The sequence below is a fragment of the Lipotes vexillifer genome, unplaced genomic scaffold (genome assembly GCF_000442215.2).
Source record: "Lipotes vexillifer unplaced genomic scaffold, Lipotes_vexillifer_v1.1 scaffold182, whole genome shotgun sequence".
NCBI classification, from domain to species: domain Eukaryota; kingdom Metazoa; phylum Chordata; class Mammalia; order Artiodactyla; family Lipotidae; genus Lipotes; species Lipotes vexillifer.
Genome location: NW_006798798.1, coordinates 5,346,159 through 5,357,723, shown reverse-complemented (window position 1 = coordinate 5,357,723; position 11,565 = coordinate 5,346,159). Strand labels below are relative to the sequence as shown.

Sequence of the window (11,565 nt, the reverse complement as noted above, 5' to 3'; positions counted from 1 at the left end):
TTCCCTCTGTCTCTGACTCTCTCCCTCAAGGTGTCTCCCACTTGCCCAAGAAGCAGACCCTTCCTCCCTGGGCCTGGGCCAGAGAACCCCAGCCTGGGCCCTTCTCCCCCATCCCCTTCCTCGCCTGGGGGCCAAGCGTCCCCCAAAAGAGAACTTGGTCCCAGGTGGCCACGAGCAGGGCGCGCGGGGTGGGAGGGCCGCGGGGGAGGCATAGGCCAGGTCTCGGGCCTCCTGCTGCAGCAGTTCAGGCCAGCGGCTCTGCCGGTACCACACATGGCCCCTGCTCGATGTCGACCCACCCACCCAGAATGGGGCTGCAAAGCCCTGGCCCATCTCCAGGGGAAATGCCTCAGGCGTGAACAGGGCCACAGGCTCCCTGAAGGACACCAGCCCGTTGGTGCAGACCTGGGGGAAGTGGGGAAGGAAGAGACAGGGAGAAGGTTGTCATCAGGTCAGGGATCAGACGGGGGACAGGACCCAGGACCCAGAAGGAGCAAGGAGTAGATACAGATAGGATGAGGCAGGGATGGAGTCAGGGTGAAGATGGGGCCCAGGGACCTCTGGTCAGGGGTCAGGGCACTCACACAGGTCGTCCTGTGTGTGAACTCAAAGAGTGTAAAGGGCTCCTGCCGCTGCAGCTCCTCCAAGAAGCCATCATCCTCAGCAGAAAGGGCTTCGTCCCTGTGCTCCAGCCCGTAGGGGTACAGGAGAGAGGCTGGGAACACCAAGACCACTGAGGCTCCCCCAGGCCCACCAGGGCGGGGCCATGTCCCTCCAGCACCGCGCACCACCCCCCCCGGATTGGGCCATGTCCCTTCAGTCTCCAAGGTCAGGGTCAGGTCCCCACAGGACTCCAGGCAGGGCCATGCCCTCTCAGACCCCTAGGGCCCTCCCTACATGCCCCCCAGTCCTGTCCCCTCACCAAGTTGGGAAGCATGTCCAGCCTCACCTCTGAGCTCCTCGCTCCAGGTCACTTGGCTTTGCAGGACTAAGGGGACGGGGTGTCTGCTAAGGGTCGGGGTCCACCCAACACAGCTGACCCTTTTCCAGAGCCCCCAATCCCACTGACCCACCAGCAGCAGCCAGAGCAGCCCCAAGGTAGCCCCATGGATTGGCTGGCCGGCTCTGGCTTCTGCCTGGAGCGGAGGTGGGGGCCAGGTAGGGACCTGTAACTCAGCTCCACTAACCCATTGTTCATGGATCCAGGGGGCCTGGGAAGCACCCAGGGATGCTGGTTCTCATCCCGGTCTGGCTAAGGCTGGGCCAGACCTGCGGGTGGAGGTGGGGCAAGGAAGGAGAGAGGAGGTGGCCCCAGGGCTTTCCCAGGATGCAGGGTTGTGTCACAGGCATCCAGGCCCTGGAGGAGCTCCCCACCCCATCAGCAGGCCAGAGCCCGGGTCAAGCAAGCCGCAGGTGAGCACACTGGAGCTCTGCTGAGGCTGGAGGGCTGACGGTGCAGAGCGCAGCTCCTTCCGGGGCCTTGCCAATTCTCTCCCCAGCAGGTTAAAGATGAACTCACAGCCTCCCCGATCCTAAGGGAGCATGTGCAGGGGGCGTGGTTGAGATGTGCACCTGGGGAGATGAAAGGGCCCAGGGGGACATCTGCAGAGAATGATGGGAGAGTCTGTGGTAGAAACTCATAGTTGGGCATTTGGGAACATGACTGGGGGATGGACCGTCAGAAGGAGAGATCCACCTGGAAAGATGAATAACCGGCAGGTGACGTGGGGCTCAGACTGTGCACGTGTGGAGATCGCTGGGGGCTGCCCTGGCAGAGGAGGTTCAGAATTAGAAAGTGGGGACTCCATCTTCAAAGTGGGGATCCCCAAGCCACTGCTCTGGCTCCCCAAACCCAAGCTAGTCCTTCACATGGTCAAACCCGGTGGGACAGAGGCCCTGATTTGCAGGCTCCCTCCCACCCAGTATGAATGAGTGGCCCCATCACCTTCTCCCCACTCTGAGCAATCTTTGGTTAAGGCCTCCCATCTTCATCCGCAGAAGACCCCCAGCATCTGGGAACAACAGGTTTCCCTGGGGGCCCAGGGAAATCCTGGGGGGCAGTGTCCAAGCCTTGTCACCCGAGAGGGTGGTCACTCGAGGGGGAGTGGGAGGCTCAGTACCACCTCCTGAGATGTCCTGGTCATGGTCCCAGTCTTAGCTTTACCCCCTCACATGTGCCACCTTGAGCAGATTCACAGCCCTCCTGGCTTGTTGCTATATTACACCACAAAGTTTGGGACGGTTTGCTATGCAGCAGTAGAACTGGGACAGCTGCTCACAAAATAACTGCAGGATTTAAATAGTATTACTTTTTCTGCAGAAACTAAAATCCATTCTCTACTTACAGCACTATTTGAACATTCAGAATAATTATTTCTGAATACAGATTTCATGGCCATCACAATCATTGTTAATTATGGTGGCTATTTACTTGCAGAATAACCATGGTGGAAAAATAACTGTACGTTTCTCCTTCAACTTGACTGGGAGAATGCCAACTTATAAACCACATATGGAGCTTTCCATTCCAAGTTACATCCAGCAGGCTTTCTATATTTGAAAGTGAGTATTCAGATATAAACACTCACCATGAATGCAAAGCCTTGCTCGTATTCCTGAGGCGGTTACATAAATTGGATCAGATGGGCCAAATACTTCTGGGTCGGAGATACACAGCAATGACACGGAAGAAAGAGATTTGATATTTGATCTTTCTGAAGATCAAGGTCCTAGCAGAGCTTCAAAGCAATCCTGTGATTGTTCTTATTATTTTTCTAATATCTGTGTGGCTCCTTGGGGTGGGTGACAAGGTTAGTGGCAGCAGGGGAAACAGGCTCACCGACCCCTGGCCAACAAAGGAGACTGGTGAGTGGCTGTTGAGTGGATCGCAATCTCCCAACCCCCTCCCCTCTCCAAGAGCAATGATGTGCGCAGAACCCAGAGTGGTCCCCTGGTCGACATCTTCCCAGTGGCCGACCCGTTGGTTTTTAATGCCCAAACTTCCACCATGTCTCCTAGAATCAGGCTGCAGCCCCTCAGGTCTCCCAGGGTGGGGCCATGCCTTCTTCAGTCCCACCCAGAGCAGGGTCATGTCTGCTCAGACGGGCCCCCTCCCTGCCAGGGTGAGCTGTGTCCCCTCGGAACCTGCAGGACATGGTCATATCTGCTCAGAATCCCCAAGGTGGACCATGTTCTTTCAGAGTCCCCAAACTTCGTAAAACACACATACAGTACATTTTTCAGCTAACGACAACAAAGGAAAATGTACAGCCCCAGCCCCGTAACTCAATACGTTTCTAACAAAGCAAATGTGTGGGTCATCTCGAATTATATCTCCAATATGATGGGTAGAACAGTGCAGCAGCATGCAGACGTTTGGAAAACTGCATGGAGATGTGGGGCTGGGGCGTTCCTGATGGACAAAGTAATGGTGGGGATCACCAAATCCTAAGAGTCTGGTCCAGGGGGGGATGCTTGGAGCATTTTCTAAATGGATAGTCTGTATGTTATTCAAAGGGGCTTTCCTGTGTCTATTTATGTTTGAGGAAATTGCTCGGGGGCTTGTAGCTGATGAGCAACACATTTAATTTTTATCATTGAAAGTCATGGGAGGGACCCCCTGGCAGCCCAGTGGTCAATACTCTGCGCTTCCAATGCAGGGGGCGTGGGTTCAATCCCTGGTTGGGGAACTAAGGTCCCACATGCCCCACGCACAGCCAAAAAAAAAAAAGAAAGAAAAGAAAGAGAAAAGAAAGTCATGGGAAACAGGCACCTGGTGGGTGTTTTCCTGCAGAGCATCTGGTGTCCAGCAACACCTGGACAAGACTACCAAAGAAACTCCTTAAGTTCCCGTAGTTTAGGGGGCAGTAGTGCCCCCTGGTGGCCATTGGTGGCCCAGCAAGGTCTGCAGATATTCTAGGGAACAGAGTGGGTCCCAGGGGAAACTGAGAACAACCTCCAGCCCAGATGACAAGATGGGGGTCTCAGGTTGTGCTCACAGGGCCTGGTACTTCTGCCTCCTCCCCACAGGGCCCTGCTTCCCATGTTGATCCACAGTGGATGTCTTTTTTTCACTGGGCATCTACAACCATTTTTTCCCACTTTCCTTTGGAGAACCCCTCACACTCAAGTCATGTAGTTCCTGAGGGTCAAACCTCCTCCCCACCCCATGCACAGGGGCACAGTGATTTGATAAGGGATGAACATGTGACCCAAATCCATCCAGGGAGAGCCAGGCCTGGGACTTTTTTGCTGTAGCTGATGGGAAAGAAGGATTCTTTTTCCACTGTGGCTGTTAAGTCATCCATGGCATATAAGAGTTTTGGTGGGTTGGGGGGACATCTCTGTCTCTGACTGTAGGGGAGCCTGCTTGGAAATGAAGCTGACACAGAAAAGCAGATGTGAGAGAGGAAGTGAGGCACAGTCCTGATGAAAAATATTCAGCAGCTGGATCCAGCAGTACCTGAAGCCAGGCCCTCCAGAGCATTTCCAGTTAGGTGAACCAATTAAGATATTTTCTCTTAAGCCAGCGGGAACTGGAGGATCACACTCCCCTGTCTGATGTTTGCCAGGCCCAACTGCTCTCTTCCATCCCCCCAAAATGTCCTCATTTGCTGCTTACATTTGCAAACCCAGAGACCACATTAATCAAAACCATCTTTATTATTTAAAGAGCATCCTGTCATCAGGGGCACTAGATGGGACTCCCCAGACGGCAGAACAATATTTACATGGGGGTCAGAAGGGTGAGGCTCGGGTGGTCCCAGGGCTGAGTGGGCCCGCCACTGTGGAGGACCTTGGAGGGAGGGTATCCTTGGACCTGGTGGGCTGGGCCCAAGAAGAAAAATGTTCCATCCCAGGGTGAACCCCATCATGTGGGGCTGGAGCCACCTAGATCAGCTTGGGCCCTGCAGGCGTGCACAGCGAGGAGAAGCCACAGGTCAGAGCTGGGTCACCATGCCGCTGGCTTCGGAGTGAGTCTGGGGAAAGACAACTAAGGGCTTCCAAGGTCTGAGAGGCTTCCCCCAAAGTCCCACAGCTGAACTCCGCTCCCCAGGAGCCCTTTGAAGGCTATCCATTCCCTAGGGCACCCTCTTCTAAGCCTGAGCGCTGGTTTCTGGAAAACCCTGGCTCTCTTTCCCCCTCAGAGTCCCAAACCCTCCCACCCTCTGGCTCCCATCTGGGCCCAAATTTCACCTTTATGGCCTGGAAGATCCACTCCCGGAAGTCACTGACTTTGGTGTAGACGCCTGGCTTCTGGGCCAGGGCACAGCCAGTGCCCCAGCTCACAATGCCACACAGCCGCCAACGTGGCGTCCGAGAGATGCTGTCCTCACACACGAAGGGGCCACCGCTGTCACCCTGGTAGGGGACGGAAGGCCTGGCTGGAAGCCAAGATGGCTAGCCAAGAGGCCCTCCTCGGATGATTGTGGGCTGTGGTCACAGAGCGCTCTGGCCCTGAGGTAGGCGAGCCTGACCACCCACTGCCATGTGTCTCCACCCCCGGAGAGGCAGGGGCCCGGGCTGCCCCTCACCGTCCCTCACCTGGCAGGCATCAATGCCACCCTCAGGATAGCCGGCACAGAACATCTTGGGTTTGATCTGGTTCCCGTAGAAGTCGGGGCCGTTGCAGACATCACTGCTGATTATGGGGACCCGGGCCTCCTGGAGTACCCCCGCCTGTTGGCCTGGGGGTGTGCAGGCAAGGCTGGACGAAGCTGGGGGGCATGCACACCCCCCTTCCTTCCTGGTGCCCACCCAGGCTCTTTAGTGTCCCTACACCCCTGGGCCATGAGGCCTTCAAGCAGGCCAACGGCCCTTCCCCAGCCCGGATCGGAGTCTCCCTTAACAGTGACTTCACAGGCAGAGGACGGAACTCACCGTAGTACTGTGTGTTGCCCCAGCCAGTCACGGTGCAGATCTTGCCGTCCACTAGGGCCTGCCCGGCAGCCGGGAGGCACACGGGCTGGATGTACTCTGTGAGACAGACCACGCTGGTCCCACCCCTGCCGGCCTGCCCCGCCTGGTACAGACCTCAGTCCAGCTGCCCCTGGTGCCCCCGGCCCACCCTTCCCTCTGTTCTTTCACCACAACAGCAGAAGTTGCCTTCTACTGAGAGCTCACTATGTAGTAGGCACCTTCCTGGGTGAGTTCCTTTAATATCCCATCAGCCCAGGGAGGTAGGAGCTATTAGTACCCCATTTAAAGAGGGGAAAATAAGGCCGTGTCATTTGTCCAAAGCCTCAGAATGAGTCCATGAGTCGATGGCAGAGCCAGAATTTGAACCCAGCTTGGCCCAATTTCCAAGCCTGTATTCTTAACCATGGCCCATGGGGCTGCCCCTGCCTAGAGGGTGCCTCTGTGAGAAATTTTACAAGGTACTATCTTGAGATGCTGGACTTCCACCTGTCAAAAAAATCATCATAATAAACACACCAGTCCACCCTGTCCACAGTAAGAATGGCATCCCTGACACATGACTTCCTTGTGCAGTGCACAACCCACACCAGTGGTCCTGGCAGCCCTACCTGCTGCCTGCTGGTGACTTCACCTCCCTGAGCTCAGAGCTCTCAGGTGCAAAATGGAAAGAATAATCATTTCCCCCCAGAGGTGTATAGTGAGAAATCGGTGACGCGTTGAATAGCATGCCTGGCTAATAGGAAATGCTCACGTAACTAGTAATAGTAAAAAACAGCGACAATAGCAATGATTGTTAATATTAACTGAGTGCTGGCATTGCTGTAGGCTCTGGACTCAGATTAACCCTTTTCATCATTTCAATAACCCTCAGAAGTCATTTAACAGATGAGGGAAACTGAGGCATGGAGGGGTGAAGCCACGCGCTCAAGATCACAGAGCTGGCAAGTACCTGACCCCAAAGCCCATGCCGTTACCCCTCAGCCATGTGTCTCAAACCCAGGACCCTCCCACCCCATCCACCTGTGCCCCATGGATGCCTCCCCACTTCAATCTTTTTAACCCTCTCACTCCATTCACTAAAGAGAAGGGTTTATTTTGTTTTAAAGAGAAACATGCACACCATTGTAAAGCAATTATACTCCAATAAAGATGTAAAAAATTAAAAATTAAAAAAAGAGAAACATGTATTATTCAATACTCTGTAATGACCTATGTGGGAATAGAATCTAAAAAAGAGTGGATATATGTGTAGGTATAACTGACTCACTTTGCTATACAGCAGAAACTAACACAACACTGTAAAGCAACTATACTCCAATAAAAAAAATTAATTTAGAAAAAAGAAAAGAAAAACATGTATCGCTCCCTTAAATGGAAAACCAGCATCATGGATCATTCAGAAGAAAAATAACCATAAAAATAAGAAAAATGCAAACCAAATAGTACTGACTTCCCTGGCAGCACAGCCAGGGGCTTACAGGCACTGATTCCAGCGCCAGGCAGCCTGGGCTCAAACCTTTGCCATTTGCCAGTTGTGGGAATTGGGGGCATTATGTACCTTCTCTGTGTTGGGACCTTTCCCCTTGCGAAAAAACAGGATCATAAGAGAACCAACTCTCCCCGGGCTGTTGGGACAATGAAATGAGTGCATGCTTGGGACACGCTGAGGGCAGTGGATGCACACAGGAGGAGCGTGCAGGTGTTAAGGTTCATCCTATCATCATTATTATTGTATTCTTTCATTATTATTACTGTCCTCATACTGTTGCCTGCTGAAGGCTCATCATCATCGCTATTTTAACTTCGTTATCATCACCATTACTATTTTTTAAATTTTTATCATTTAAAATTTTTATCATTATTATTACTATTCCTACTACAGAGTGGCCTTCTGAAAGCTGAAGCCCACGGCCTGCCCTTAATCCAAAAGGCGTGTGTAGATGAGGTATTAAAGACACATTGGCACCCAAGTGAATCTTTCTCATTGAGAGCAAAGGAAATGCTCCAGAGAACTATAACACGGATATCGCCTGACTTTCTGATTCATTCATGTACTTAAAATTTTTTCATTTCATTTTTTTTTTGTGGGGGGGAGTAACAGCTCTTCTGAGATATAATTCACATACCACACAATTCACCCACTTAAAGTGCGCAAGTCAATGGTTTTTAGAGAGGTTTTAGATATAGGTACTAGCCTGCCTGGCAATAGGAAGGTGCAACCACCATCACAGTTGATTTTAGGACATTTTCATCACCCCTCTTACCTATGACATCCCCATGCCCCGCCCCCTCCTGGGGAACCCCTGACCTACTTTCTATCTCTACAGGTTTGCCTGTTCTGGATGTTTCATAAGATGGAATCATACAGTATGTGGCTCTTTGGGCCTGACTTCTTTCTTAGCACAGTGTTGTCCAGGGTCATCCATTGTGCACCATGAATCAGGACTTCATTCCTTTTTATGGCTTAGTATCATTCCATTGTATGGATCTAGCACGTTTGGTTTACCCATGTGTCAGATGGTAGACGTCTGGGTTGTTTCCATCTTTTGGAATAATGCTGATCTGAACACTCGTGCACCAGTTTTGGTGTAGCTATGTGTTTTCATTTCTTTTGGGTATGTACCTAGGAGTGGAATTGCCGGGCCAAATGGTAACTCTGTGTTGAACTGCTTGAGGAATCGCCACATGGTTTTCCAAAGTGGCTGTACCAATTGTCCCCATCTAATGAATGCCCAGTGTGTGCCCCTCAAGATCATTTCCCTCATCACCATGGATTCCTATGCCCCAGCCCCCTCCTCTGTCCTCCTGGCCCCTGGCGTCCCCAGGCCAAGGAACAGCCCCAGACTTACCTGTGAGGGGCAGGGAGCTGGAGAGGTGGACCAGGGCAATGTCATTGCTGTTCTCCTCGCTGTTGGGGTCTCGAAAGGGGAGATAGCCCCCGTGGTAGATTACTGCCTGCACCCCCAGCTGCACGCCATGGGGTGAGGTCTGGGCCACGGCACCGGCAAACACTCGCCATCGGGACAGGACCCGGTTCCGCCTACCAGGGATAGGAGGGAAGGGTGGCAGCCTGCTTGGGCACAGCCTCCCCGACACTGCCGCTCCCCAGCCTCCCCCCTCAGCGCTGTGGGAGACACTCACTCAGGGAAGCAGTGGGCGGCTGTCAGCACCCAGTCTCTGGAGAGCAGGGACCCCCCACAGAGGTGTGCTCCATCGTAGCGAAGACTGACTTGCCATGGCCACCTGCCCAAGCTGGTGTCCTGGCCGCCCACGATGCGATCGACGGGCAGCTTCCTATGGCCACAGTCTGTGGGAGAGGGGGCAGTCAGGGGCAGTGGGAGGCCTAGACCCCCTGCCTTAGGGGGTCTGAGAGGTCATGCGCCACTCTGCGAAGAGTGAGTGGACACAATCCTAACCTGAGAGGTCTGAGGGACATGGCTCCACCCTGGCGGAGGGTGTCTGAGGAGACACAGCCCCATCCTTGGGGACCCAGGGGGACATGGCTCCACCTGGGGGGGAGGGAGATCTGAGGAGACACAAACCCGTCCTTGGGGACCTAGAGGGACATGGCTCTACCAGGAGGGGAGGGAGATCTGAGAAGACACAGCCCCATCCTTGCAGGATCTAAGAGGATAAGGTCTGCCTGGGAGTATCTGATGGGACGTGGCCCTGCCCTCGAGGGGGTCTCACAAGAAGACTCTGAGTTTCAGGGTCTCACCTTGGCAGATGGTAGCCAGGAAACGACCCCTGGGACAGTCGCTGTGGGAGAGACAGGGATGGGGACACAGAGGGAGACAAAAAGAGAGGCCAATTAAGAGGCAAGAAAGGCACATTGGGGGAGCACAGGTGTGCGTGACAGGGGCGGTGCACGCCCTGCCTGCCCGTCGCCCTCCTCACCACACGGAAAGGACCTCGAGCAGCCTCCGGGTGTGTGGCAGCCTCCCCTCGTCCACGCAGAAGAAGCCCGACGTGCCGTTGGCGCCCGCCGTCCGCACATCCAGCTCCGAGTGGGCCAGCGCCCTGGGCGGGGCAGGGGTCAGGCCTGCGGCCCCGCCCCCCAGCCCCCCACCCCCAGGGGCACCCCGGTACCTGAGGAAGCCCATCTCCTCGCAGCTGAGCCCCGCCACCCTGGCGTTGGAGCGCGAGGAGCACAGCAGGCGCCAAGTGCCCTCCGTCTGGTCAAACACCGTGAGCCGAGCGTCGGCCGGGCCGACCTGCACTGCAGGGCGACAGGACCGCCGCCTGGGTCGCCTTCCTGCCCGAGCCCTCCCGGCCTCTTCTCCGACCCCGTGGGTCTAGTCCTGAATCCTGACAGGCCCGATGGCTGCACCCCGGGCCCCCACATTTGTGACTGCGTCTGGAAGGGCCCATGACTCAAGTTGAACCAAAGATCGGGGTCTCTGGGACTCTGGCTGCTCCGCCAGGGGGAACCGGGGGGCTTCCTCCTACCACTGGGATTCCTAAGCTGGTTGCCCATGAGCTGGAAATCTGGAGCTCTGCCAGGGGATTTGGGAAGAGGGAAACTGTTCTAACCAAGCTCCCAGGAGAATGGCATGTGAGGCTGGGTCTGCCTGGGCCCATCTTTGCCCCAAGGAGGGGAAAAATGAGCCAATGTGTTGGAAAGTCAACAGATTTCTGATAACATTTTTAAAGCCCCTTGATGGAGTCAGACTTGAAGAACCCCCAGAACTGTTGCTTAAGTGAGTCAATAATTTCCCTTTCTGTTTAGCCAGTTTCTTAGATTTTCCTTTTGTCTTTTGCAGCCTGAAGACCCTTGACTAATACATCACAGTGCCAAAATATTTAAATAGATTTTCTATAATCTTAAGAAAAAAGAGAGAGAATAGTTATCTTTTTCTGCAGGACTTGTCAGAGCCTTGAATACACACTAAATTGCATGATAATTCTCCAAGCAGAGGATGCAGTATTCATTCATTCATTCAACAAGTGTTAACTAGACACATACTCCATGCCCAGTCCTGTGTGGGGTGATGCCGGGGGACATAAAGATGACCAAGACAGCCCTGGGCTGTGCCCTCACCAACCAAAGTCCACCAATGGGGGAGACAGACAGCAGTAAAAAAAAATCACCCAACCAACACAGCATCACAAACTTTGAGAAGAGGTAGGGCGGAGATACACAGAAAGGCTGGAGGGAGCTTATGGGGGATTCCTCCTTCCTGGGGCTTACTGTGTTGAGAAGTGATGCTCCCCTCAGCCCCTCACAAGCTGCTCCTCACATGGTCAGAGGACCCTTGTCCACACCTAAACCAGGTCACAGCCCTTAGCCGTATTTATTTACATTTAGCAAACACTCAGTATGTGCCCGGCTCTATTTTGGGCAATGAACAAATCAGACAAAACCCCCAGCTCTGAGGAGCTCAAAGGCCAATAGGTGAGATGCATAACAAACAGGACAGAGAGGTTAAATAGATGGTGTGTCACAAAAGAAGGCGCCAGGGAGATAAATCAAGCTTGACAGAGGCAGGGGAGTGCTGGCATTGAGGGGAGGGGAGGTTGCACTTTCCAACAGCTGGGCAGGGAAAGCTGCACAAAGATCTGAAGGAGGTAAGAAGACAGGTGAGGGAACAGAGAACCAGGCCAAAGGAACTGCCAATTGCAAAGATCCCAAGGTGCGGGGGCGGG

General features: G+C 53.8%; 1 protein-coding gene across 1 annotated transcript in view; it reads right to left on the bottom strand.

Moving 5' to 3' along the window:
* Positions 1-4,643: 4,643 nt before the first annotated feature.
* Positions 4,644-11,565, bottom strand: part of HPN (hepsin) — a 17,641-nt gene continuing 10,719 nt past the window's right edge. Inside the window, exons 5-13 of the mRNA XM_007470971.1 lie at positions 10,009-10,138; positions 9,817-9,939; positions 9,638-9,678; positions 9,061-9,226; positions 8,769-8,959; positions 5,881-5,976; positions 5,545-5,687; positions 5,197-5,361; positions 4,644-4,979 (exon numbers count right to left, since the gene is read on the bottom strand). Coding sequence (XP_007471033.1) covers positions 4,941-4,979; positions 5,197-5,361; positions 5,545-5,687; positions 5,881-5,976; positions 8,769-8,959; positions 9,061-9,226; positions 9,638-9,678; positions 9,817-9,939; positions 10,009-10,138 — 1,094 coding nt within the window. The 3' untranslated portion in view covers positions 4,644-4,940. The remainder of the gene's footprint in view (positions 4,980-5,196; positions 5,362-5,544; positions 5,688-5,880; positions 5,977-8,768; positions 8,960-9,060; positions 9,227-9,637; positions 9,679-9,816; positions 9,940-10,008; positions 10,139-11,565) is intronic.